The sequence below is a fragment of the Capra hircus genome, chromosome 13 (genome assembly GCF_001704415.2).
Source record: "Capra hircus breed San Clemente chromosome 13, ASM170441v1, whole genome shotgun sequence".
In the NCBI taxonomy this organism is placed as follows: Eukaryota; Metazoa; Chordata; class Mammalia; order Artiodactyla; family Bovidae; genus Capra; species Capra hircus.
The window spans coordinates 63,580,340-63,603,643 of NC_030820.1; the positions used below are offsets into that span (position 1 = coordinate 63,580,340).

Below are 23,304 nucleotides of genomic sequence, written 5' to 3' on the forward strand. Positions count from 1 at the left end.
TACTCACCACAACTTTATTGAAGTCCTGGATTGCAAAATACAGGGCAATGGCAGTGAGTGCATCAGTGATCTGTCAACAGAAAGAGAAATAAGAGGAAATGAACCTACTAAGTGCAGGAGTAATGGAATGCCACCAGAGTCTGGAGTTTTTGGATGGCAGTAGACTATCTATTATAATCAGGCAGAAAGTCAACCCTCACTTTGACCACAAAGATAAAGCCTTTTCAGGGAGATCTGACCAGAAAACTCTGAGGATTAGGACCCAGGCTTAATCAAGTTTGGCGTCCCGTATCTGTTCTGTAATTGCAAGGTATTTCAGTTTTCTATAAAACGAGAATAATACCCATTGCTTTGCAGGGCTGACCCAACTCAAGTGCTTAGTACACAGTATGTCCTCAATAAGCCACAGCCATTATAATTATAAAGGAAGACCTCAGTGGACCTCTTACTTGACCCAGATTTTCAACTCTAGATCAGGCAAGTGTTTCAAACCACTGCACTCAAAACACAGCCCCATTGTCTTAATTTTAAGGTTCTCGCCTTGAAAGTCTCATCTGGCCTATGTTCTCTTCACAAAATCCCTTGGCAGAGTGCTTAGGAAATTTAGGATGCCCTCTCCACTGGCGCCACGATTAAAGATAATCATAGAATCTTGAAGCTAGAAATTCAAGACTACAAAGTCCAGAAATGAAAATTTTAAAGTAGAATGAATTAGAATTGGTCAGATGTCAGAGACAATGCCTCACAATTCCATTATACTATCACAATCTCGTGAATCCACATTTAAAATAGCTTTTTGCTTTTATGTTCTGAGAAATTTCTGAGCTCCTAAAATAGATTTTTTTCTTAAAAACAAGAGGATAAAGGATTTTTAAAACACATACATATTGATTTTATGCAGAAAGTTACTTACCATAAATACCAATTCAGCATAGTCAATGAGAAAATGAAAGAGGTATATTATCAATGGAGTCTGCAGGAGAAAAACAAACAGATTAAATTTTACTATTGTCAGTTTCCAGAGTAGGGGATAGGAAAGAGGTTATTCTGTCAAGAAAAATCTCTTCTTTGAATAATGTTCTACGCTACTTTGCCAACATACATATAAGGGAGAATTATTTACCATCACCTGAATCATTTTGTGCCACTGGTACTGACAAACTGCTGAATTGACTAAAGAGAATAAACAAAATCTAGTACGTTTTAAATAGGCTTCCCTAGTACTACCTGTGGAGAAGGCAATGGCACCCCACTCCAGTACTCTTGCCTGGAAAATCCCACAGACAGAGGAGCCTGGTAGGCTGCAGTCCATGGGGTTGCTAAGAGTCGGACACAACTGAGCAGCTTCACATTCACTTTTCACTTTCCACTTTCATGCACTGGAGAAGGAAATGGCAACCCACTCCAGTGTTCTTGCCTGGAGAATCCCAGGGACGGGGAAGCCTGGTGGGCTGCTATCTCTGGGGTTGCAGAGTCAGACATGACTGAAGCGACTTAGCAGCAGCAGCAGCAGTACTACCTGACCTGCCTCTTGAGAAACCTATATGCAAGTCAGGAAACAACAGTTAGAACTGGACATGGAACAACAGACTGGTTCCAAATAGGAAAAGGAGGACGTCAAGGCTGTATATTGTCACCCTGCTTATTTAACTTATATGCAGAGTAAATCATGAGAAACGCTGGGCTGGAGGAAGCACAAGCTGGAATTAAGATTGCCAGGAGAAATATCAATAACCTCAGATATGCAGATGATACCACCCTTATGGCAGAAAGTGAAGAACTAAAGAGCTCTTGATGAAAGTGAAAGAGGAGAGTGAAAAAGTTGGCTTAAAGCTCAACACTCAGAAAATGAAGATCACAGCATCCGGTCCCATCACTTCATGGCAAATAGATGGGGAAACAGTGGAAACAGTAGCCGACTTTATTTTTCTGGGCTCCAAAATCACTGAAGATGGTGACTGCAGCCATGAAATTAAGATGCTTACTCCTTGGAAGGAAAGTTATGACCAACTTAGACAGCATATTAAAAAGCAGAGACATTACTTTGTCAACAAAGGTCCATCTAGTCAAGGCTATGGTTTTTCCTGTGGTCATGTATGGATGTGAGAGTTGAACTATGAAGAAAGCTGAGTGCCGAAGAATTGATGCTTTTGAACTATGATGTTGGAGAAGACTCCTGAGAATCCCTTGGACTGCAAGGAGATCCAACCAGTCCATTCTAAAGGAGATCAGTCCTGGGTGTTCTTTGGAAGGAATGATGCTAAAGCTGAAACTCCAGTACTTTGGCCACCTCATGCGAAAACTTGACTCATTGGAAAAGACTCTGACGCTGGGAGGGATTGGGGGCAGGAGGAGAAGGGGACGACAGAGGATGAGATGGCTGGATGGCATCACCGACATGATGGACGTGAGTTTGAGCGAACTCCGGGAGTTGGTGATGGACAGGGAGGCCTGGCGTGCTGCATTTCATGGGGTCGCAAAGAGTCGGACACAACTGAGCAACTGAACTGAACTGAACTGAAAGTGTATAGTGTTTAATTTCCAATTATTTTAAAGTTTACTTTTTATATTTTTGTAATGTATTTACTATTATAGTCATAGAAAATACTATGTATTTTCAATGGTTTCAGTCATTTAAAATGTGTTGTGACTTGCTTTGTGTTCCATCATATGGTCAATTTTGGCAAGTGTTCCACACACAATTGAAAAGAATGTGTATATTAATATTTTTTGGTGTGATATTTTATGGATGACATCTAGGTTGTTTGTTAAGCATTTGTTCAAATCTGCTATGCCCTTATTGATTTTCTGGTCTGTTTGTTATATCAGAGACTAAGACATATATGTTAAAATCTCCCTCTACGACTGTGGGTTTGTCTATTTCTTCTTTTAGTCGTGTCACTTTTATAGATTTTGAAGCTATGTAGTTAGATGAATTTAAGTGTAGAATTACTGTATCATCTGGGTGTTGATCTGTTATTAAAAATAATTCTCTTTGTCTCTAACAATGTTTTTTTGTCTTAAAATGTTCTACCAGGTTCTACTCTGGGCAGGTTGTTTTGCCCTCTGAGCGTTAGTGTCTAGTTTCCTCAGCCATAAAACATATATAGTGACCTATTTCACATGGTTCTTGGGAGAATTAACTGGTAATATTCACAAAGTACTCAGCATAGTGCCTAGCACACAGTAAACCTCAATATGTTAGCTACCTGAGATCAACTTTTTACCTCCTTTTGAAAATAGGGGCCTCAGCTTTGCCTTTCAAAGTTCTAAAAGAATTAAACATTTAAAACTATCTACTAATGGATTCTTTTTTGCATTTATCTTTGTCTGTAAGAGGTAGCAACTTGATATTTTATATTACCAATAGCCTACTTTTGAAATGTTTTGATGCTTCAGATAGTTTAGAATGGCACTAAATAGAATAGAACAAAATGTTCTCAAAAAGTCTGTCAGCAAGGGGAGTTGTTTCCTTAATGAACTAACAAGTACACAGCAATTAGTTTAACTGCATATTTCAACTCCCCTCACCAGTTCTCACTTACATTCAAAATTTCTTATTTCACTGAGAAAAGAGAAGCAATTACATGAGAACCACCTTATTTTCCCACTACCCAGTTGATCAATTTCCTCTATCTATACTTACACTCTCTACTTTTCTTGTATTAACAATGGATGAAGTTCCATTCTTCCTATTTAAAACCAAATCCTCCCCTGTCAACTGGATCCCATTCCTTCTGACCTCAAAGACACTGCTCATTTGATCTTTCTTACATTCTCAACTTCTTATCTATAGAATTCTTCCCATCAGCATTCAATATGCAGATCTTCATATTTTAAAAATCTTCACTAGACATCTCTATCCAGCTACCATACCATTTCTCTGCCCTCCTTTAGAGCGAAACTCCTCAAAGAGGTTGTCTCTACTCTGTCTTTCCATGTCTTTCCCTCAATGTATATCAGTAAGTTGCTTGTCCCTATACTCCACTGAAATTACTGCTGCCAAAGATCTCAATTTTGGCAAATTAATCATCAATTTTTAGTCTAAATTTTCCTCAACCTTGAAACAGCATTTGACATCATTTTTGTTGTTGTTTAGTAGCTAATTCATGTCCAACTCTTTGTGACTCCATGGACTGTAGACCAGCAGGCCCCTCTGTCCATGGGATTTTGCAGGAAAGATACTGGAGTGGTTTGCCATTTCCTTCTCCAGGGGATCATTCCCAACCCAGGGATCAAACCCACGTCTCCTGCTTAGCAGGCAGATTCTATACCACTGAGCCACCTAGTAAGTTCTGACATAGAGTTTACTCCTTCCTTAAAGCATTTAGCTTCCATGAACTACATTCTCTTGATTTTCTACCCTTTCAGCTCTATTTGCTAGTACCTCTTTCCCTTCCCAACCTTGATGTACTGGGGAGCTCCAGGTCCTCGAATTCTTCTTTATGTAAATTCACTCTCTAGGTATCTCAGTTATCTATTTCTGTGTAACAAATTATCCAAAAACTTAATAGCTTAAAACAGTACACATTTATTATCTCACACAGTGCCTAAGAGTCAGGAATCCAGGAATGGCTCAACTGGGTGGTTCTGGCAGAGTCTCTCGTGAGACTGCAGCCAAGCTGTCAGCTAGGGCTGTAGTATCTAAAAGAGCTTAAGCATCTGCTCCCAAGCTTACTCATATGGGTGACACAAGATTCAGTTCCTCAACACAAAGGCTTCCTTAAGGTTGGTCATGACATGGCTTCCCCCAGAGAAAGTCTACAATGGAAGCTGTTAACTGGGTAGCTCCTAGGGAGATCATACCCCAAGATCAAAAGGCCACTGCTACCTCCCTGAAAACCTGGATTGAGACCCTCACCTCCAGGTTGGCTACTCTACCTGAGAATCCACCTGCTCTGACTGGGCTTACTACAAGGCCAATGTGAAGGCTGGCTTAGCGGATGACTTTGAAAAGAAGTTTAATTCCTTGCAGGTTCCCATGTCACAGCATAAATATACTAACCAATTGGAGGCTAAAGAAAAAAATGCAAATACTGTTCTGAGTTCTGTCTCTCTCAAAGGCCAGGACTAAGGAATAAGAGACAGCTGGAGCAGATGAAGAACACGGTTCTATTTGATCAGTAACCATTAAGAATTTGAATGAAGTCTTTCCAGAAACCAAATTAGACAAGAAGTAGCCCAATTTATGTTATACAGGAGGAAGCTCAGGCGCTCATCTTACAAACAATGGACATTAAAAACAAATAACGAAATAATTAAATAAAACAATTTTATTAAAAGATAGATAAAGACGAGGGGTAAAGGAGGAGAGAAATAGGTGAGGGAGATTAAGAAGCACAAACTTTCAGGTGAAAAATAAATGAGTCACAGGTCTGAAATGTACAGCAGGGGGAACATGATTAGTAATCATGTAATGTGGTATTAGCGAAGACTCCCAAGAGTACCTTGGAGATCAAACCAGTCAATCCTAAAGGAAATTAGTCCTGAATATTCATTGGAAGGACTGACGCTGAAGCTGAAGCTCCAATAGTTTGACCACGTGATGCAAAGAACTGACTCACTGGAAAAGACCCTGATGCTGGGAAAGATCGAAGGCAGGAGGAGAAGGGGATGACAGAGGATGAGATGACTGGATGGCACCACCAACTCAATGGGACATAAGCTTGAGCAAGCTCCAGGAGCTGGTGATGGACAGGGAAACCTGGCATGCTGCAATCCATGAGGTCACAAAGAGTCAGACACAACCAAGTGACTGAACTGAATATCCTTGTATGTTGACAAATGACAACTAGATTTATGGTGAGCACTTAAAAATGTATACAAATATGTAGTCACTATGTTATATACTGGGAACTAACACAGTGTTGCATGTAAAATATACTTCAAAAAAAAAAAGAGATCAGAGTAGGAGGGAAAACTGGATAGTCAAAAGGTACACATTTTCAGTTATAAGATAAATAAGTTCTGTCTAAGGATGTAATGTACAATAAATGATAAATATAGGTAGTACTTCTATAGTTATAAATGAAAGTTGTTAAGAGAGTAAATCCTAAGAGTTTGCATCACAAGGGAAAAAAACATTTCTATTTCATTAATGTTGTATCTACTGGGTCATCATTTCATGATGTATAAAAGTTAAATCATTATGCTGTATAAAACTTACACAGTGTTGTATGTCAATTACATCTCAATAAAAGTGGAAAAGATACAAAGATAGATAGGGAGATATAGAGATAGAAAGAAAATCCAAACTCCTAACCATGTCTACAAAAAGTCCTGTATCATCAGGCCCCTAATTTCTTACAACTTATCTCTATTATTCTCCTTTGCTCATTCTGCCTTAGCAACACTGATCATCTTTCTGCAACTCACAAATGCCAAACTCATTCCCAAATCAGGGCGATCATATGGCTTGCTTGATTCATTTAGATCTCTTATTCAAATTTCACTTCCTCAAGTGCCTTCCCTGAACACACTAAAATAGTCATATATATGACCACCACTCTTTATCCTTTTACTCAGCTTTATTTTTCTATATATACTTACCATTTAACTACCACATCAAACTTAACATCAAACTACCACACAATTGCACTCATCTCACACGCTAGTAAAGTAATGCTTAAAATTCTCCAAGCTAGGCTTCAGCAGTACGTGAACCATGAACTTCCAGATGTTCAAGATGGTTTTAGAAAAGGCAGAGGAACCAGAGATCAAATTGCCAACATCCGCTGGATCATGGAGAAAGCAAGAGTTCCAGAAAAACATCTATTTCTGCTTTCTTGACTATGCCAAAGCCTTTGACTGTGTGGATCACAATAAACTGTGGAAAATTCTGAAAGAGATGGGAATACCAGACCACTTAACCTGCCTCTTGAGAAATCTGTATGCAGGTCAGGAAGCAACAGTTAGAACTAGACATGGAACAACAGACTGGTTCCAAATCGGGAAAGGAGTATGTCAAGGCTGTATATTGTCACCCTGCTTATTTAACTTATATGCAGAGTAAATCATGAGAAACGCTGGACTGGAGGAAGCACAAGCTGGAATCAAGATTGCCGGGAGAAATATCAATAACCTCAGATATGCAGATGATACCACCCTTACGGCAGAAAGTGAAGAACTAAAGAGCTCTTGATGAAAGTGAAAGAGGAGAGTGAAAAAGTTGGCTTAAAGCTCAGCATTCAGAAAATGAAGATCATGGCATCTGGTCCCATCACTTCATGGCAAATAGATGGGGAAACAGTGGAAACAATGGCTAACTTTATTTTTCTGGGCTCCAAAATCACTGCAGATGGTGATTGCAGCCATGAAATTAAAAGACACTTACTCCTTAGAAGGAGAGTTATGACCAACCTAGACAGCATATTCAAAAGCAGAGACATTACTTTGCCAACAAAGGTCCATCTAGTCAAGGTTATAGTTTTTCCAGTGGTCATGTATGGATGTGAGAGTCGGACTATAAAGAAAGCTGAGTGCCGAAGAATTGATGCTTTTGAACTGTGGTGTTGGAGAAGACTCTTGAGAGTCCCTTGGACTGCAAGGAGATCCAACCAGTCCATTCTAAAGGAGATCAGTCCTGGGTGTTCATTGGAAGGACTGATGTTGAAGCTGAAACTCCAATACATTGGCCACCTGATGCAAAGAGCTGACTCATTTGAAAAGACCCTGACGCCGGGAAAGATTGAGGGCAGGAGGAGAAGGGGATCACAGAGGATGAGATGGTTGGATGACATCACTGACTCAATGGACATGGATTTGGGTAGACTACAGGAGTTGGTGATGGACAGGGAGGCCTGGCATGCTGCGGTCCATGGGGTAGCAAAGATCAGACACAACTGAGTGACTGAACTGAACTGAACTGAACTTACCATTTAAGTGAAATCACATTTTTAAAAATTTAGCTTTATTATTCCTGCCTGGAAAATCCCATGGATGGAGGAGCCTGGTAGGCTGCAGTCCACAGGGTCGCTAGGAGTCAGACACGACTGAGCAATTTCACTTTCACTTTCAGGCATTGGAGAAGGAAATGGCAAACCCACTCCAGTGTTCTTGCCTGGAGAATCCCAGGGACGGGGGAGCCTGATGGGCTGCCGTCTCTGGGGTCACACAGAGTTGGACACGACTGAAGTGACTTAGCAGCAGCAGCAGTTGGTATAAAAAAGATATACAACTTGACATGTTCTGACCTATCTATACACCCATGAGAGCATTACCACAATCAAGATAGTGAACATATCTACCATTCCCAAATGTTCCCCTATTTTACTGTTCATTCCAAAGAACCAACTATATTTCTGTGCCTTTCCATACTTTCTGTTTTCTGTTCCATTTGTTTCCACTCAGGCCATTATTATTCCTGTTATTCTGCTTACTTTTGAGTTATCTTCTTTTTCTAGTTTCTTAAGGTAGAAACTGAGGTCAATGATTTAAGACTTTCTTTTCAATATAGGCATTTTACATCATAAATTTCCCACATATTTGGATAGGCTGCGTTTTCATTTTCATTCATTCAAAATACTAATTTCCCTTCTGATTTCTTCTTTGATCATGGGTTATTGAGGAATATGTTACTTAGCTTGCAAATACTTGGGGATTTTCCAGGTATCTTTCTGGTATTAACTTTTCACTTGATTCCATTGTGGTCAGAGAATATACTTTGTATGACGTCAATCCTTTTATTAAATTTATTGAGCCTGCTTTATTTCTCAGAATATGATCTATCTTGCAAACACACACTTGAAGGGATTATGTGTTTTGCTGTTACTGGATGGAATGTTCTGTAAATGTCAATGAGGTCAAAATGGTTGGTGTATTGTTCAAGTTTTCTATATCCTTGCTGACTTTGTCTTGTTCTATTAATCATTTACAGAGCGATACTGAAATCTCAGACTATAATTGGAGATCTGTCTATTTCTCCTTGCAGTTCTATCCATCTTCATGTACTTTGAAACTCTATTAGGTGTATTAGCATCAGGACTGTTATGTCTTCCTGATAAACTAACCCCTTCATCATGGTGAAATTATTTTCTTTATCCTTGGCAATATTCTTTGCTCTTTTTACTAACTTATTGTCTGTTTCTCTCAGAAATATGAGTATAATAATGCCAAAGACTGTGTCTTATTTTATACCCCTAGCATCTAGCAGGGTAGCTGGCATTTGTGTACTTAATGACACTTTGTTAAAGGAAAAAGAGAAGGGAAGAGGGGTTGGAACACCTATGCAGATACAGAGCAAGGCACTAGGAATAAGTGATCAAAAGGTGCCAGAACACGTTCTAAGCAGCACATATCATAATGGGTAAAACAAGTACAGAGGCAGTTTCAAGAGTATGATATGAGTCATGAAAAGGATAAGCACAAGATGCTTTGAAAGATACAGGAGAAACATCTAACTTAGTCTAAGGTGATGAGGGATGGCTTCCTGGAGGAGGCAAAACCTAAGCTAGTATCTGAACAGCAGGGTCAACCACAAAAAGAGAGAAGAATGGCCCTCTATAAAAAGACAACAGCATGAGCAAAGACATAGGTAAGAGAGAATATGGTACTGGAGCATAATAAAAACATGTCAGAACTCTGTCAGGGGTTCCTATTCTGTCTAGAAAACATACTGCCCAAGGCACACAGCACACTGAGCTCTCCTGGCTACTAGGCTATGCTTGTATAAGCCCATATGCTTCTGTTCCCAATTTCTGAATTGTGTGCTCATAAAGAGTCTCATAGAGACTTCCCTGGTGGCTCAGATGGTAAAAGCGTCTGCCTACAATGTGGGAGACCAGGGTTCAATCCCTGGATTAGGAAGATCCTCTGGAGAAGGAAATGGCAACCCACTCTAGTATTCTTGCCTGGAAAATCCCATGGACGGAGGAGTCTGGTAGGCTACAGTCCATGGGGTCGCAAAGAGTCGGACACGACTGAGCAACTTGACTTTCACTTTCAAAGAGTCTCAAATTTTTCCCAACCTGTTTGTGCTAGCAGTTCTTGTTATTGTGGTTCAGTTAGATAGTAATACAAAGATAACGAAGTATGAATACAAAAGGGTTGTTACCTCCATGAGAACCAAGTTGAATGCTTTAAAAAGACTAGATAGGAGAACCAAAAAAACTGTTCTCAAAGTAGGTATGAAGGAGATAGTTGTAAAAATTAAGGACCAAATTGCCAAATTAGAAGATGTCTAAATGACAAAGCCAATAAAAAAGGTCTGGGGCTTTCCTGGAGGCTCAGTGGTAAGGAATTTGCCTGCCAATCCAGAGACATGGGTTCAATCCCTGGTCCTGGAAGATCCACATGCTGCGGAGCAACTAAGCCTGTGCACCACAACTACTGGGCCCAGGTGCTATAACTACTGAGCCCATGCTCCACAGTAAAAGAAGCCATCACGATGAGAAGCCCGAGTACTACAACCAAGAGTAGGCCCTGCTCGCCAAGACAGAAAGCCCACGCAACACTGAAGACCCAGCAGAGCCAAACATTAAATTAAAAAAAAAAAAAAATGGGGAGGAAGAAGTGGAAAGACATGTGATAGAGGGAGTGAGCAGGGCCCACAGGGCTTTGTATGCACCCTAAGGTGCTTGGATTTTATCCTGAAATCAGTGCCAAGCAGGACAGGGACAAAATCAGATTCACATTTCAGGAAGATGGCTCTGACTACAGGATAAAATAAAAAGGAGCAAGACTGAATGCAGAAGGACTTGTCAGGAAGCTGTTTTAGTAACCCAAATAAGAGATGATGGTGACCTAAGAGTGATTTTACTATTCTTAAGTAACTTTATGGGATAAATGGCTTTGGTGGGCTTTCTAAGAAACCAACACAGCTGACACAGTCTACACGGGAAAGCATGTTCCAAAGAACAAATTACATGTCAATTAGCATATAACCTATTCATGAACTACGAACTGTTTACAACTTATCTGCCAACAAAAATGGTAACTTCCACAGAAGTCTCATCTGCTTCCCCAAATTACAATCTGGATCATTTCCACTGCAATTATGAAACCCTCTTCTTAAGCAGAAGACATCTAAAAAAAGGGCTGTTTCTAAAAATGATTTTCAAAAATAGACCTTTTTAAATGTTTGTACAAAACAGAGGTTAGGTTTGGCATCTGTGACTATAAACTACTCTTAGTACCGAAAAAAGAAAGCAAAAACACTTACTTCATGAAATACTGCTCCAGAATAAGGAGACACTCCCAAGTCCAACAGTGAGAGGCCTTCAACCACTGAAAAGTAAGACATCCAAGTTCACTCTTACTTTAGAGACATATGCAGATTGGCCGTAAACCAAAGTGCTAGATACTCCCAAGAACAAGAAGGGCTTCCCAATTTGTCTAATCCCCTTCTATCTCATTCCCAGCAAGTGATTTTAAGTCTTGATTTCAGATGATGGTGAACCTTCTTCCCTACAGAGCCAACTCTTTTCATTGTGGGGCAACACTCATTATGAAAAAATTTTATATTAAACCTTAACATTCCTTCAATCTTCTTCTAACTTCCACCCATGCTAAAAAGGGTTTTGTTTGCAAATTCCCTGGTGGTCTGGTGGTACGGACTTGGCACTTTCCTGCCCGAGGCCCGGGTTCAATCCCTGGGCAGAAAACTAACATTCTGCAAGCCCCTGCCAAAAAAATAAATAAGTGTTTCACTTCTACATATTCTGCTCCATTGCAAAAAAAGAGCAAAATAACAAATTAGAAGCTGTGAGATATATTGTCCACAGAATAGGAAAATGGGCAGTTACTCTCATATGCTGACTGTTTGAGTGACATTTATTATTAACTTTTCTGCAAGCAACATGTATTTTTAAGTGTGTGCCTCTTGATCCAGAAATGATTGTTCTTAGGGTAGTTTATCAGGGGAAATAACTGGACAAGGGCCCAAAGAAATATGTTCCTTATTATGCTCAGAGTACTAAAATATTAAAAATTAATATTTCATTAATGTTTCATTAATGGATATTTATGTAAATGAATTAAGAAGTGTATACATATATGTATGGGTGGATAGAGAAAAGCACTTTACAGTTAGAAATCATACTTTGCTATTAATAATTGAATAAATAAACAGGTAAAAGAGAAAAGAAAACTCTTCCTTACAGAGAAGTGTAAATGTCAAATGTAGAGGAAAGATGAAAATAGATAATCACCATTTGGCAGATCCCACAGTAATAATCATGAAAGGCAAGTGTCAATAATGGATACTAACAATTAGTGGGCAAAAATATGACTGGAAACAGTGTTTGCAAGGAGAAAAATAAAAACTTATGTGGGTAAACCTGGCATTCACTATCTTTCTCAAGTGACCTACCTTAATATCACCAGTAATATGCTGACGGGTTAACATTATCAATATCAAGTTCCTCCTGACTTGATTCATCATGATGGAGATAAAAAAACTTCTGTGGTGTTTATGCCAAAAATGTGGTTCTTACCAAAAAAACCATAACTTCAATCTCATCATGAGGAAAACATCAAGAAAACCTAAACTGAGAGACAAAATAACTGGCCGACTCATTGGAAAAGACTCTGATCCTGGGAAAGATTGAAGGCAGGAGGAGAAGGGGACAACAGAGGACAAGATGATTGGATGGGATCACTGACTCAATGGACATGAGTTTGAGCAAGCTCCGGGTGATGGTGAAGAACAGGGAAGCCTGGCCTGCTATAGTCCATGGGGTCGCAAAGAGTCAGACACAACTGAGTGACTGAACAACAACATGAAGGAGGAAGTATCCCAGATAGGAAGAGACTAAGGATAGACAACAATTAAATGCAATATGGGATCATGATGGGATCTTGGACCAGGGAAAGGACATTTGTGGAACAACCGGTAAAAATCCTATAGGTTAGTTAATGGTATTGTATCAATGTTAATTTTCTGGTTTAGGTCATTATACTATGATTATGTAGGATATTAGCAGGAGAAGAAGCTGGGTAAAGGGTGGTAGTGGTGATTCAGTCGCTAAGTCATGTCTGACTGTTGTGACCCCATAGACTGTAGCTTGCCAGGCTCCTCAGTCCATGGGATTTTCCAGGCAAGAATAATGGAGTGTGTTGCCATTCCCTTCTCCAGGGGATCTTCCTGACCCAGGAATCGAATCTGGGTCTCCTGCATTGAGGCAGATTCCTTACCATCTGAGTCAACAGGGAACCTATGGGATATGAAAACTCTAGCATTTAAAGTTTGAGAACATGAAAGGGGATTTCTGTGGTGCTGTTCTATTTGTTGATCTGGGTGCTGTCTACATGGATGTAGACAGTTTGTAAAAATTTTCTTGAACTCTAAGTTTATTATACTTTAGGAAGAAAGTTTTTTAGAAAATCTTCAAACTCTGGCCCTAAACTCTCCCCCATCCAATTACTCACCTACTTCAGATATGTTCACTCCCTTCAACATTTCTTGATCCTGTTTATCTTCTACCTGGAACTTCCCTTTCTCTAATCTCCCTTTCCAAACTCTGCATCCTTCAAGAGTTAGCTCAAATTCCATAGCCTCAAGAAACTGGAAAAGGAGGGGACGCTTTCTTCAAGATCAGAACTCCAAGGAAGGAACTGGATGTACACACGAAGTACACTTTCCACAAATGATTATAACTACCTATTTCTCCCATTAGCCTGTGGATCCTTTGGCCCAAATTCTGTCCCTTTAATATAAAACAATGTTTGATAACTCCAATACCTAGGAAGACACAGTAGGAAAAACTGCACTGCAAGTCCCAGAAGGAGAATACGCTTCCAAGCACACTCACTCACACCCTTTCCTCATTAGGCAGGATTGGTCCCCGCACTGGGGCTCCTCTCACACACCACCCCACACCCCAGGGAACATCATGTGCGAATCTCCCGCCAAATGCACTCCAGCCAGCATGCACTTCCCTCATCCTGACCCTTCCTCAGATCACGCCTCTCAGCTCAAAACCCGTGTGGGACACACCCCCTCAGATCCCCACCTCGCAGGTGACCGGCCTGTAGGGCCCAACCTCACCACTGCCCCACGCTCCCTCCTCCCAGCAGCCCCGCTCTCCCGCGTTCTCTAAGCACGCTTCAGCGGGTCAGTTCCCTCAGAATCGAGCTTGCGGCCAATGCCCCCGCCTTCCATTCAGAGGCCAGGAGCGCACAGGCGGGACCTGACCGCCTACTCGAGCCGGCGGCCTCACCTCTCTTCCAAGAGCTCAGTGGGGACACCACCTCCACCCGCTCCGAGATGAACTCGGCCAGACTGGAGCGGAACAAGGCCGCCCGCACGGTCACGGCCACCACCAGCACCAGGGCCAAGGGAGCCGCCATGATAGCTGGGGCGGGCTCGCAGGCGGGGAGGGAAAGGCGAGTCGGAAGAGCCTGGACCTGCGTACCGCCTCCTGTAGTTCCGCGGACCGTCGCACCTCGCTACTATCGCCGGAGCGGCCAGGCTGGGGACTACCACTCCCAGGAAGCCGTGCGGCGAAATGGGGGCGGGACAACGGCAAGCAGGGCGTCTCAACCTCGCCTCAAAGGGTTGGGCGACGTCTCTGACGGTAGTAGGTGAACTGTAAATCGCCCAGAGAACGAAATGCTCCTGAAAGAAGACAGGTGAAGGCAATTGTCGTCCTAGGATTGTGAACGAGGTTTAAAAGACGTTTGTTTCACTCATGTCTATGTTTTTAATGCTTAAATTTTTCTTTTTTATGTTTTTCAGTCAGTTCAGTCGCTCAGTCGTGTCGGACTCTGCGACACCATGGACTGCAGCAAGCCAGACCTCCCTGACCATCACCAACTCCTGGAGTGTACTCAAATTCATGTCCATTGAGTCGGTGATGCCATCCAACTATCTCATCCTCTGTCGTCCGCTTCTCCTCCCTCCTTCAATCTTTCCCAGTATCAGGGTCTTTTCCAATGTTCTTCATATCAGGTAGCCAAGCTTCAGCATCAGTCCTTCCAATGACTATTCAGGACTGATTTCCTATAGGATGGACTGGTTGAATCTTCTTGCAGTCCAAGGAACTCTCAATAGTCTTCCCCAACAGCACAATTCAAAAGCATCAACTCCTTGGCGCTCAGCTTTCTTTATAGTCCAATTCTCACATCTGTATGTGACTACTGGAAACACCATATCTTTGACTAGATGGACCTTTGTTGGCAAAGTAATGTCTCTGCTTTTTAATATGCTGTCTAGGTTGGTCATAACATTTCTTCCAAGGAGCAAGCATCTTAATTTCATGGCTGCAGTCACCATCTGCAGTGATTCTAGAGCCCCCCAAAATAAAGCCAGTCACTGTTTCCATGTTTCCCCATCTATTTCCCATGAAGTGATGGGACTGGATGCCATGATCTTAGTTTTCTGAAAGTTAAGTTTTAAGCTAACTTTTTCACTATCTTTCACTTTCATCAAGAGGCTCTTTAGTTCTTCTTTGCTTTCTGCCATAAGGGTGGTATCATCTGCATATCTGAGGTTATTGATATTTCTCTTGATTCCAGTTTGTGCTTCATCCAGCCTGGCATTTCACATGATGTACTCTGCGTAGAAGTTAAATAAACAGGGCGGCAATTATACACCCTTGACGTACTCCTTTTCCTATTTGGAACCAGTCTGTTGTTCCATGTCCAGTTCTAACTGTTGATTCTTGACCTGCATATAGATTTCTCAGGAGGCAGGTAAGGTGGTCTGGTATTCCAATCTCTTAAAGAATTTTCCACAGATTTATGTTTTTAAAGAATATTAAATATGTGTTCATTGATTTATTCTACAGTTTGTTGTTGCTCAGTCCCTAAATCCCCTCCAACTCTGTGACCCCATGGACTGAAGCATGCCTGTCCTTCGCTATCTCTGGGAGTTTGCTCCACCTCATGTCCATTGGGTCCATGATGCCATCCTGCCATCTCCTGCCCTCAGTCTTTCCCAGCATCAGGGTCTTTTCCAGTGAGTCCACTGTTCACATCAGGTAGCCAAAGTATTGGAGCTTAAGCTTCATCATCAATCCTTCCAATAAATATTCAGGGTTGACTTCCTTTAGGATGAACTAGTTTGATCTCCTTGCAGTCCAAGGGACTCTCAAGAGTCTTCTCCAGCACCATCGTTAGAAGGCATTAATTCTTCGGTACTCAACCTTTTTTATTGTCCAGATCTCTCACCCCTACATGACTACTGGAAAAACCATAGCTTTGACTACACGAACCTTAGATGTCAAAGTGAAGTCTCTGCTTTTTAATACGCTAAGCTTGTCATAGCTTTTCTTTCAAGGAGCAAGTGTCTTTTAATTTGATGTCTGCATTCACCATCCACAGTGATTTTGAAGCCCAAGGAAACAAAATCTATTGTTATTTCCCCTTTTCCCACATCTATTTGCCATGAAGTGATGGGTCCAGATGCCATGATCTTAGTTTTCTGAATATTGAGTTTAAACCAGCTTTTTCACTCTTCTCTTTCACCCGCATCAAGAGGCTCTTTAGTTCTTCACTTTCTGCCATTAGAGTGGTGTCATTCTTCATACCTGAGGTTGTTGATATCTCTCCCAGCAATTTTGATTCCGGCTTGTGATTCATCCAGCTCAGCATTTCATATGATGTATTCTGCATATAAGTTGGAGAAGCAGGATGGCAGTATACAGCCTTGACATATTGCTTTCTCAATTTTGAACCAGTCTGTTGTTCCATGTCCAGTTTTGATTGTTGCTTCTTTACCTGCATACAGGCTTATCAGGAGACAAGTAAGGTGATCTGGTATTCCCATCCCTTTAAGAATTTTCCACATGCATGCTAATTCGCTTCAGTCATGTCCGACTCTTCGCGGACATGTCCACTGGACATATGGACTGCCCATTCTCCAATGGACTGTCCATTCTCCAGACAGGAATATTGCCAGAATTCTCCAGGCCGGAATACTAGAGTGGATTGCCATTTCTTCCTCCAGGGGATCTTCCCGACCCAAGGATCGAACCCAGATCTGTTATGTCTCCTGCATTGGCAGGTGGGTTTTTTTTTTTTTTTTTTTTTACCACTAACACCACCTGGGAAGTTTGTAATCCACAGTCGAAGGCTTTAGTGTAGTCAAAGAAGCAGAAGTAGATGTTTTTCTGGAATTCTTGCTTTCTCTATGATCTAATGGATGTTGGCAATTTGATCTCTCATTCCTCTGCCTTTTCTAAATCCACCTTGTACATCTGGAAGTTCTCAGTTCACATACTGCTGAAGCCTAGCTTGAAGTATTTTGATCACTACCTTGCTAGTTTGTGAAATGAGCATAATTGTATGATAGTTTGAACGTTCTTTGGCATTGCCTTTCTTTGGGATTGGAATGAAAACACCTTTTCCAGTCCTGTGGCCACTGCTGAGTTTTCCAAATTTGCTGAAATATTGAGTGCAGCACTTTAACAGCATCATCCTTTAGGATTTTTAAATAGCTTAGCTATATGACCCATCAATTCAACCCCTAGCTATATGTCCAAGAGAAATGAAACGTATGTTCACAAAGAAACTTGTGCACAAATGTTCATAGCTTATTCATAGCTATTACGTATAATAGCCCAAAAGTGGAAACAATTATCAACCCTGAATATTTTGTTTTCTTGTGAATAGAAAAACAAGATGTGCTATATTTATACAATGGACTATAATTGAGAAAAAATAATAATAATGAAGTACTGATACATGCTACAATATGAATGAAACTTAAAAACATTATGCCAGGGATTTCCCTGGTGGTCCAGTGGCTGACTTCGTGCTCCCAAAGCAGGGGGCCCAGTCAGGGAACTAGAACTGACAAGCTAAAACTAAAGATCCCCTATGCTGCAACTAACCTGAGTGCCCCCACTAACTGCAGCCAAATACATAAACTAATATAAAAAAAAGCCAGCCAAGTTCCTCTGTCCAAGGGATTTTCCAGGCGAGAATACTGGAGTAGGTTGCCATTCCCTTCTCCAGGGGATCTTCCCAACTCAGGGATCAAATTCGTGTCTCCTGCTTGGCAGGTAGATTCTTTTTTCCACCAAGCTACGTGGTAGTTAAACAAATACATACACACACACACACACACACACACACAGAGTACAGTTCCTGTAATTTCCCAATCACCACATGTGGATGAGGAAACTAAGACAAAAAGAGATTTAGTTTGTTTGGGGTCACACAGCTAATAAGTGGCAGAACTATGATTCAAATGTGGTTAAGCTGCTATGCCTGAGAAAATGAGAGGAATTTGGGTTGAAGTAGATTGGGTTGTATTATTGCTGTAGCTGAGAAGGAAGGGTAGAGAATTGAAAGGAGGGAAATAATAAAGGAACAAACAAGGTGATATCTTTCCTGAGATCCTAAATGATGTGTGGGTTCCCTAGAGAAGAAGGAACTGAGGCTCTGAGTCATCAGCCTTAAGCCATATACCCAGGTAGCTTTTTCTTTAGCACTTATTAAATACTCACCATTGCCAGATCCTGCACTAGGCTGTAGAAGTACAATCTATCAGGTCCATATTTTTTTGTACTCCCAATAGCAAACTGACTCTGGCCATCTTTAACCTAAAGGAAATTAACTAGGAGGCTGTGAGAGAGCTCAACAGGATCAAAGAAAAGCCTAGAGAACCAGACTTGGAATATCAGAACTCAAGTAGGCAGCAACACAAAGCCTGGGTAGCTGTCAAGACTACCAGGTACCACCACTGAAATGAGTGAAATTCAACCAGTTTTTAATGACCTTGCATTGTACCATTCAAGAGTCACAATTCTGGGACCTCCCCAGTAAGAATCTGCCTTCTATTGCAGGAGACTTGGGTTTGATCCCTGGCTTGGGAGCTAAGATCCCACATGCCACAGCTACTGAGCCTGACAGCCTCAATGAAGAACCAATGCAACAAAGACCCAGCGCAGCCAAAAAAAAAAAAAAGAAGGCCAAAATTCTTGGACACAGCATGGGATTAACTGAGATTAGGTCCTGTACCTACCTCTTGGCTGTGTGTAGGGCAGCAAGAGAAAAGAATCTGTGGGAATACAGATCATGAGTTGATTGTATTTGCCTTAGGACAGTACATCCTGAAGGCAACTCAGTGAAATCTTTTGGGTGAAGGTAAAAGGTGATTGCTGACAAAGATATGTATAGTCAAAGCTATGGTTTTTCCTGTAGTCATGTGCAGATGTGAGAGTTGGAGCATAAAGAAGGCTGAGCACTGAAGAATTGATGCTTTTGAACTGTGGTGCTGGAGAAGACTCTTGAGAGTCCCTTGGACATCAAGGAGATCAAACCAGTCTATCCCAATGGAAAACAACCCTGAATATTCATTGGAAGGATTGATGCTGAAACTAAAGCTCCAATACTTTGGCCACATGATGCAAAGAGCTGATTCTTTGAAAAAGACCCTGACGCTGGGAAAGATTGAGGGCAGGAGGAGAAGGGGGCAACAGAGCATGAGATAGTCGGATGGCATCACTGACTCAATGGACATGAATTTGAGCAAACTGTGGGAAATAGTGAAGGATAGGATGTGCTGCAGTCCATGAGGTCACAAAGAGTAGGACACAACTCCTCTCTGTCCACTGCCACCTCCCAGAGTTTACTCAAACTCATGTCCATTGAGTCGGTGATGTCATCCAACCATCTTATCCTCTGTCGTCCCCTTCTCCTCCTGCCTTCAGTCTTTTCCAGTATCAGGGTCTTTTCCAATAAGTCAGTTCTTCAAATCAGGTGGCCTAAGTATTAGAGTTTCAGCTTCAGCATCAGTCCTTCCAATAAATATTCAGGACCAATTTCCTTTATGATGGACTGGTTGGATCTCCTTGCTGTCCAAGGGACTCTCAAGAGTCTTCCCCAACACCACAGTTAGAAAGCATCAATTCTTCAGCACTCAGGTTGCTTTATAGTCCAGCTCTCACATCCATACGTGACTACTGGAAAAACCATAGCTTTGACTAGATGGACCTTTGTTGACAAAGTAATGTCTCTGCTTTTTAATATGCTGTCCCGGTTGTTCACAACTTTTATTCAGCAACAACACAAAAGGTGATTGGATGCTGGATAGGGGGAAAAGGAGCAAATATCCACCTATAAGGGTTTCCCCAGTGGCTCAACAGTAAAGAATCCGCCTGCAATGCAAGAGACTTACAGGAGATTTGGTTTGATCCCTGGGTCAGGAAGATCCCCTGAAGCAAGAAATGGCAACCCACTCCAATGTCCTTGCCTGGGAGGTCCCATGGGACAGAGAAGCCTGGCAGGCTTCAGTCTATGGGGTCACAAAGAGTCAGACATGACTGAGCGATTAAACAACAACAACAAATCCACTAATAATGCTGCTGAGAAACATAGGCACTGTCTCTCCCATGCTGGAGTTTTTAGTCTAGCAGGAAGTCATACAGAATAAGAGCATTAAGACAAATAAAATAATTTGAGGTTATGATTAGACTAATGAGGGCAACAGATCTGGGTCAATGATGATGAATAGCAGAGGACATACTATAGACTGAACTGGATCATTAAGGAAAGCCTTCTGAGGAGGTGATGTTTAAGCTGAGACCTAAAGGATGAGAAGGAGCTCTTGCTGTAAAGAACTCGCAATGGTGAGTTGTGTGTATGGAGAAGAGGGGACTAAGGTTACAATGCGCTTGCAATGAGGGAGGTCAGTGTAGGAGTAAAGTGACTGGAGGAATAGGTAAGAGTCAAATGGCCTTTGTAGGGACTTCCCTGATGGTCCAATGGCTAAGATTCCAAGTTCCTAATGCAGGGGGCCCAGGTTTGATCCCTGATCAGGGAACTAGATCCCATGTGTCACAACTAAGAGTTCATATGGTGCTACTGAAGATCCTTCGTGCTGCAACTAAAAGATTCTGTCCCTCATGCACAGTGAAGATCCAAGATCCTGCAAAATATGTCCATGGGATTAGCCAAATTTAAATATGTCCATGGGATTTTCCAGGCAAGAGTACTGGAGTGGGGTGCCATTGCCTTCTCTGAAATTTAAATATAAATAGAGATAAATATTTTTAAAATGGCCTTTGTAGAGCATAATGCTGAATTGGACTTTTTGTCTAAGGGCAATGGGAAGTCCACTAAAGAGTTTCAAGGAAAGTTGGAACATGATTACAGTTTAGATTTTAAAAATAATAGTCATCTGGCTACTGAGTGAAGAATGGATGGAGTGAGGAGTGGCAGCGGGGAGACCAGTGAGGAGGCTGCCCAGTTAACCAGGTGAATGCAGACAGTAGCTTGGCTCAGGAGGGTAGAGAGAAGTGGGTCGATTCAAGAGATATTTTGGAGGTAGCATTGATCAATTGTTTCCCAAATTCCCCTATTTCTTATGCCTGGCACTCAAACCCTGGCTTTTATAAAAGTCTGAGACATTCATTAATAAAAAATTGAGACAGAAACTGAGAACCAAAAAATCTCAGATTGAGGAGTAGATAAAATCTCTAAATCTTTTAAACACAACTGAAGGAGGACTTCCCTAATGGTCCAGTGGTTAAGAATCCACCTTCCATTGCAGGGGATGTGGGTTTGAACCCTGGTCAGGGAACTAAGATCCCACATGCCAAGGGGCAGCTATGCCTGTGTGCGGCAACTACTGAGCCCTCTAGCTCTAGAGCGTGTGTACTGCAACAGAGAAGTCCACAAGCCACAACAAATAGCCCCTATAGATATAGATATAGATATAGATAGATATAGATAGAGCAGCAAGCAAACACAACTGAAAGCTTTTCCCCTCCCTGGCTGCCTGATGAGTAGCTGCCATTATGTGACATGGTAACCAGCCAGGCAAGGAAATTCATGACTCACCAAACTGTTGCACACCAAGTCAGTGGTGATACTGGGCCCAGAAAGCAGGGTTCTCAACATCTGTTTCCTATACTAGCTACTAGCTGCCTCTTGTTCCTGGGCTGGGTCTCTTGTGTAGCCCCTTGGGAAATCCATACCTGTTCTCTCCTCAACCCTTGGACCCAAGTATCATAAAGGCCCAAAAGGAATCAGAGGTCTGGTCTTACATAGTGCCCTGAGGACAAATTTCTGGTACCTTCTACCTCAAGACCTCTCAATTTCCTTCCTGTCCCCTACCACAAATACCCACCATTGCAAAAGTCATCCTGTTAGGAAGACCAAGTTATAAACTAGGCCTCCAAAGGCTAAAATTGACTCTGCTTCCCCCAGCCTCTTCTCTCTGAACCTTTATCCCTCCTTAAAGGAGCCATCCCTCCCCCAATTATGCATCCAGACCCTTCATGCCCTTCCCCCAAGTACACATTGCTGCTCTGGGAAAGAAGATGGGTATAGTGGGCTTTGTTTACTGCTTTCTAGAATCCATTCTTTCTTTCCCTTTTCCAAACAGGACCCTGAATTTTCAGCCATGTGATCTGAGTAAGATTGACCTCACTCCCATTTTCAGGAATGGGCCCTAAGTGGCTTTAACTAACCAATACATCCCACATCCCTAGCCACAGTAATTGGTGCAGGCATGAGTACATGATGCAAGTCAGGGCAATCAGAGTCAAGAAGACTCAGTTCTGGAATCTTGCATTGAGTCATTTGGGCAATGGCTTTTTCTTGTCTGCTAAGTTTGAGCTTGGAAGCACCCAGACCCAGGAGCAGCTGGTAGCTTAAGATAAAATAAGGTAAGGCCACAACTAAGGCCTGACTGATTCTACTGGTCAAGATACAATGAACCAGTTTTCAGTTGAATCAGTTTATTACTTACATAGTCAGCAAGAAGAATAAGCCAGATTTCCATGACCCTTGCTCTACACACCAAAAAGCATGACACTGAAACAAAAGAGGCTGAACAATTGCAACATGAGTGTAGGGTACCCTATTGCTGAAAAGCCAATTCTGGAGCGCAGTTAGCAGGTATTATATTCTGCAACACCATTCTGAGTAGAGTAGGGAAGAAAGTCCTACAGCTCATCAGTACCCAGGAAGCAATAAGAAAACTGTCTCAGGGCAACCTCCAATGGGAGACAGGGAGGCAAGTGGAAGATGCTCTCATTACCTTACAAGCCTTCCACTCTCTCATGTTCTGGAAGGATCACTAGCCATTCTGCCAAGACTTAGATAAGCTGCTCAAACTTTTGCCAGTGTGCCCTATATGAATGAATGTACGCAAGGTAACCATGGTGTCCTGGCAGAGACCTTCCCCAATAGACCCAGGGATCGAACCTGGGTCACCCGCATTACAGGCAGATAACTTTACCATCTGAGCCACCAGAGAAGAATGCCAGAAAATAGATGTAGGTAGGTATAGATATAGATGCTCCTCCTGGTGGCTCAGAGGTTAAAGCGGCTGCCTGCAATGCAGGAGACCTAGGTTTGATCCCTTGGTCGGGAAGATCCCCTGGAGAAGGAAGTGGCAACCCACTCCAGTAC

The 23,304-nt window shown here is 41.9% G+C and overlaps 1 protein-coding gene across 1 annotated transcript in view; it reads right to left on the reverse strand.

The window, feature by feature from the left end:
• The window catches only part of PIGU (phosphatidylinositol glycan anchor biosynthesis class U), a 93,904-nt gene extending 79,422 nt beyond the window's left edge, over positions 1-14,482 (reverse strand). Inside the window, exons 1-4 of the mRNA XM_013968951.2 lie at positions 14,157-14,482; positions 11,159-11,223; positions 914-973; positions 8-70 (exon numbers count right to left, since the gene is read on the reverse strand). Of these exons, the coding sequence (XP_013824405.1) occupies positions 8-70; positions 914-973; positions 11,159-11,223; positions 14,157-14,286 (318 nt within the window). The 5' untranslated portion in view covers positions 14,287-14,482. The remainder of the gene's footprint in view (positions 1-7; positions 71-913; positions 974-11,158; positions 11,224-14,156) is intronic.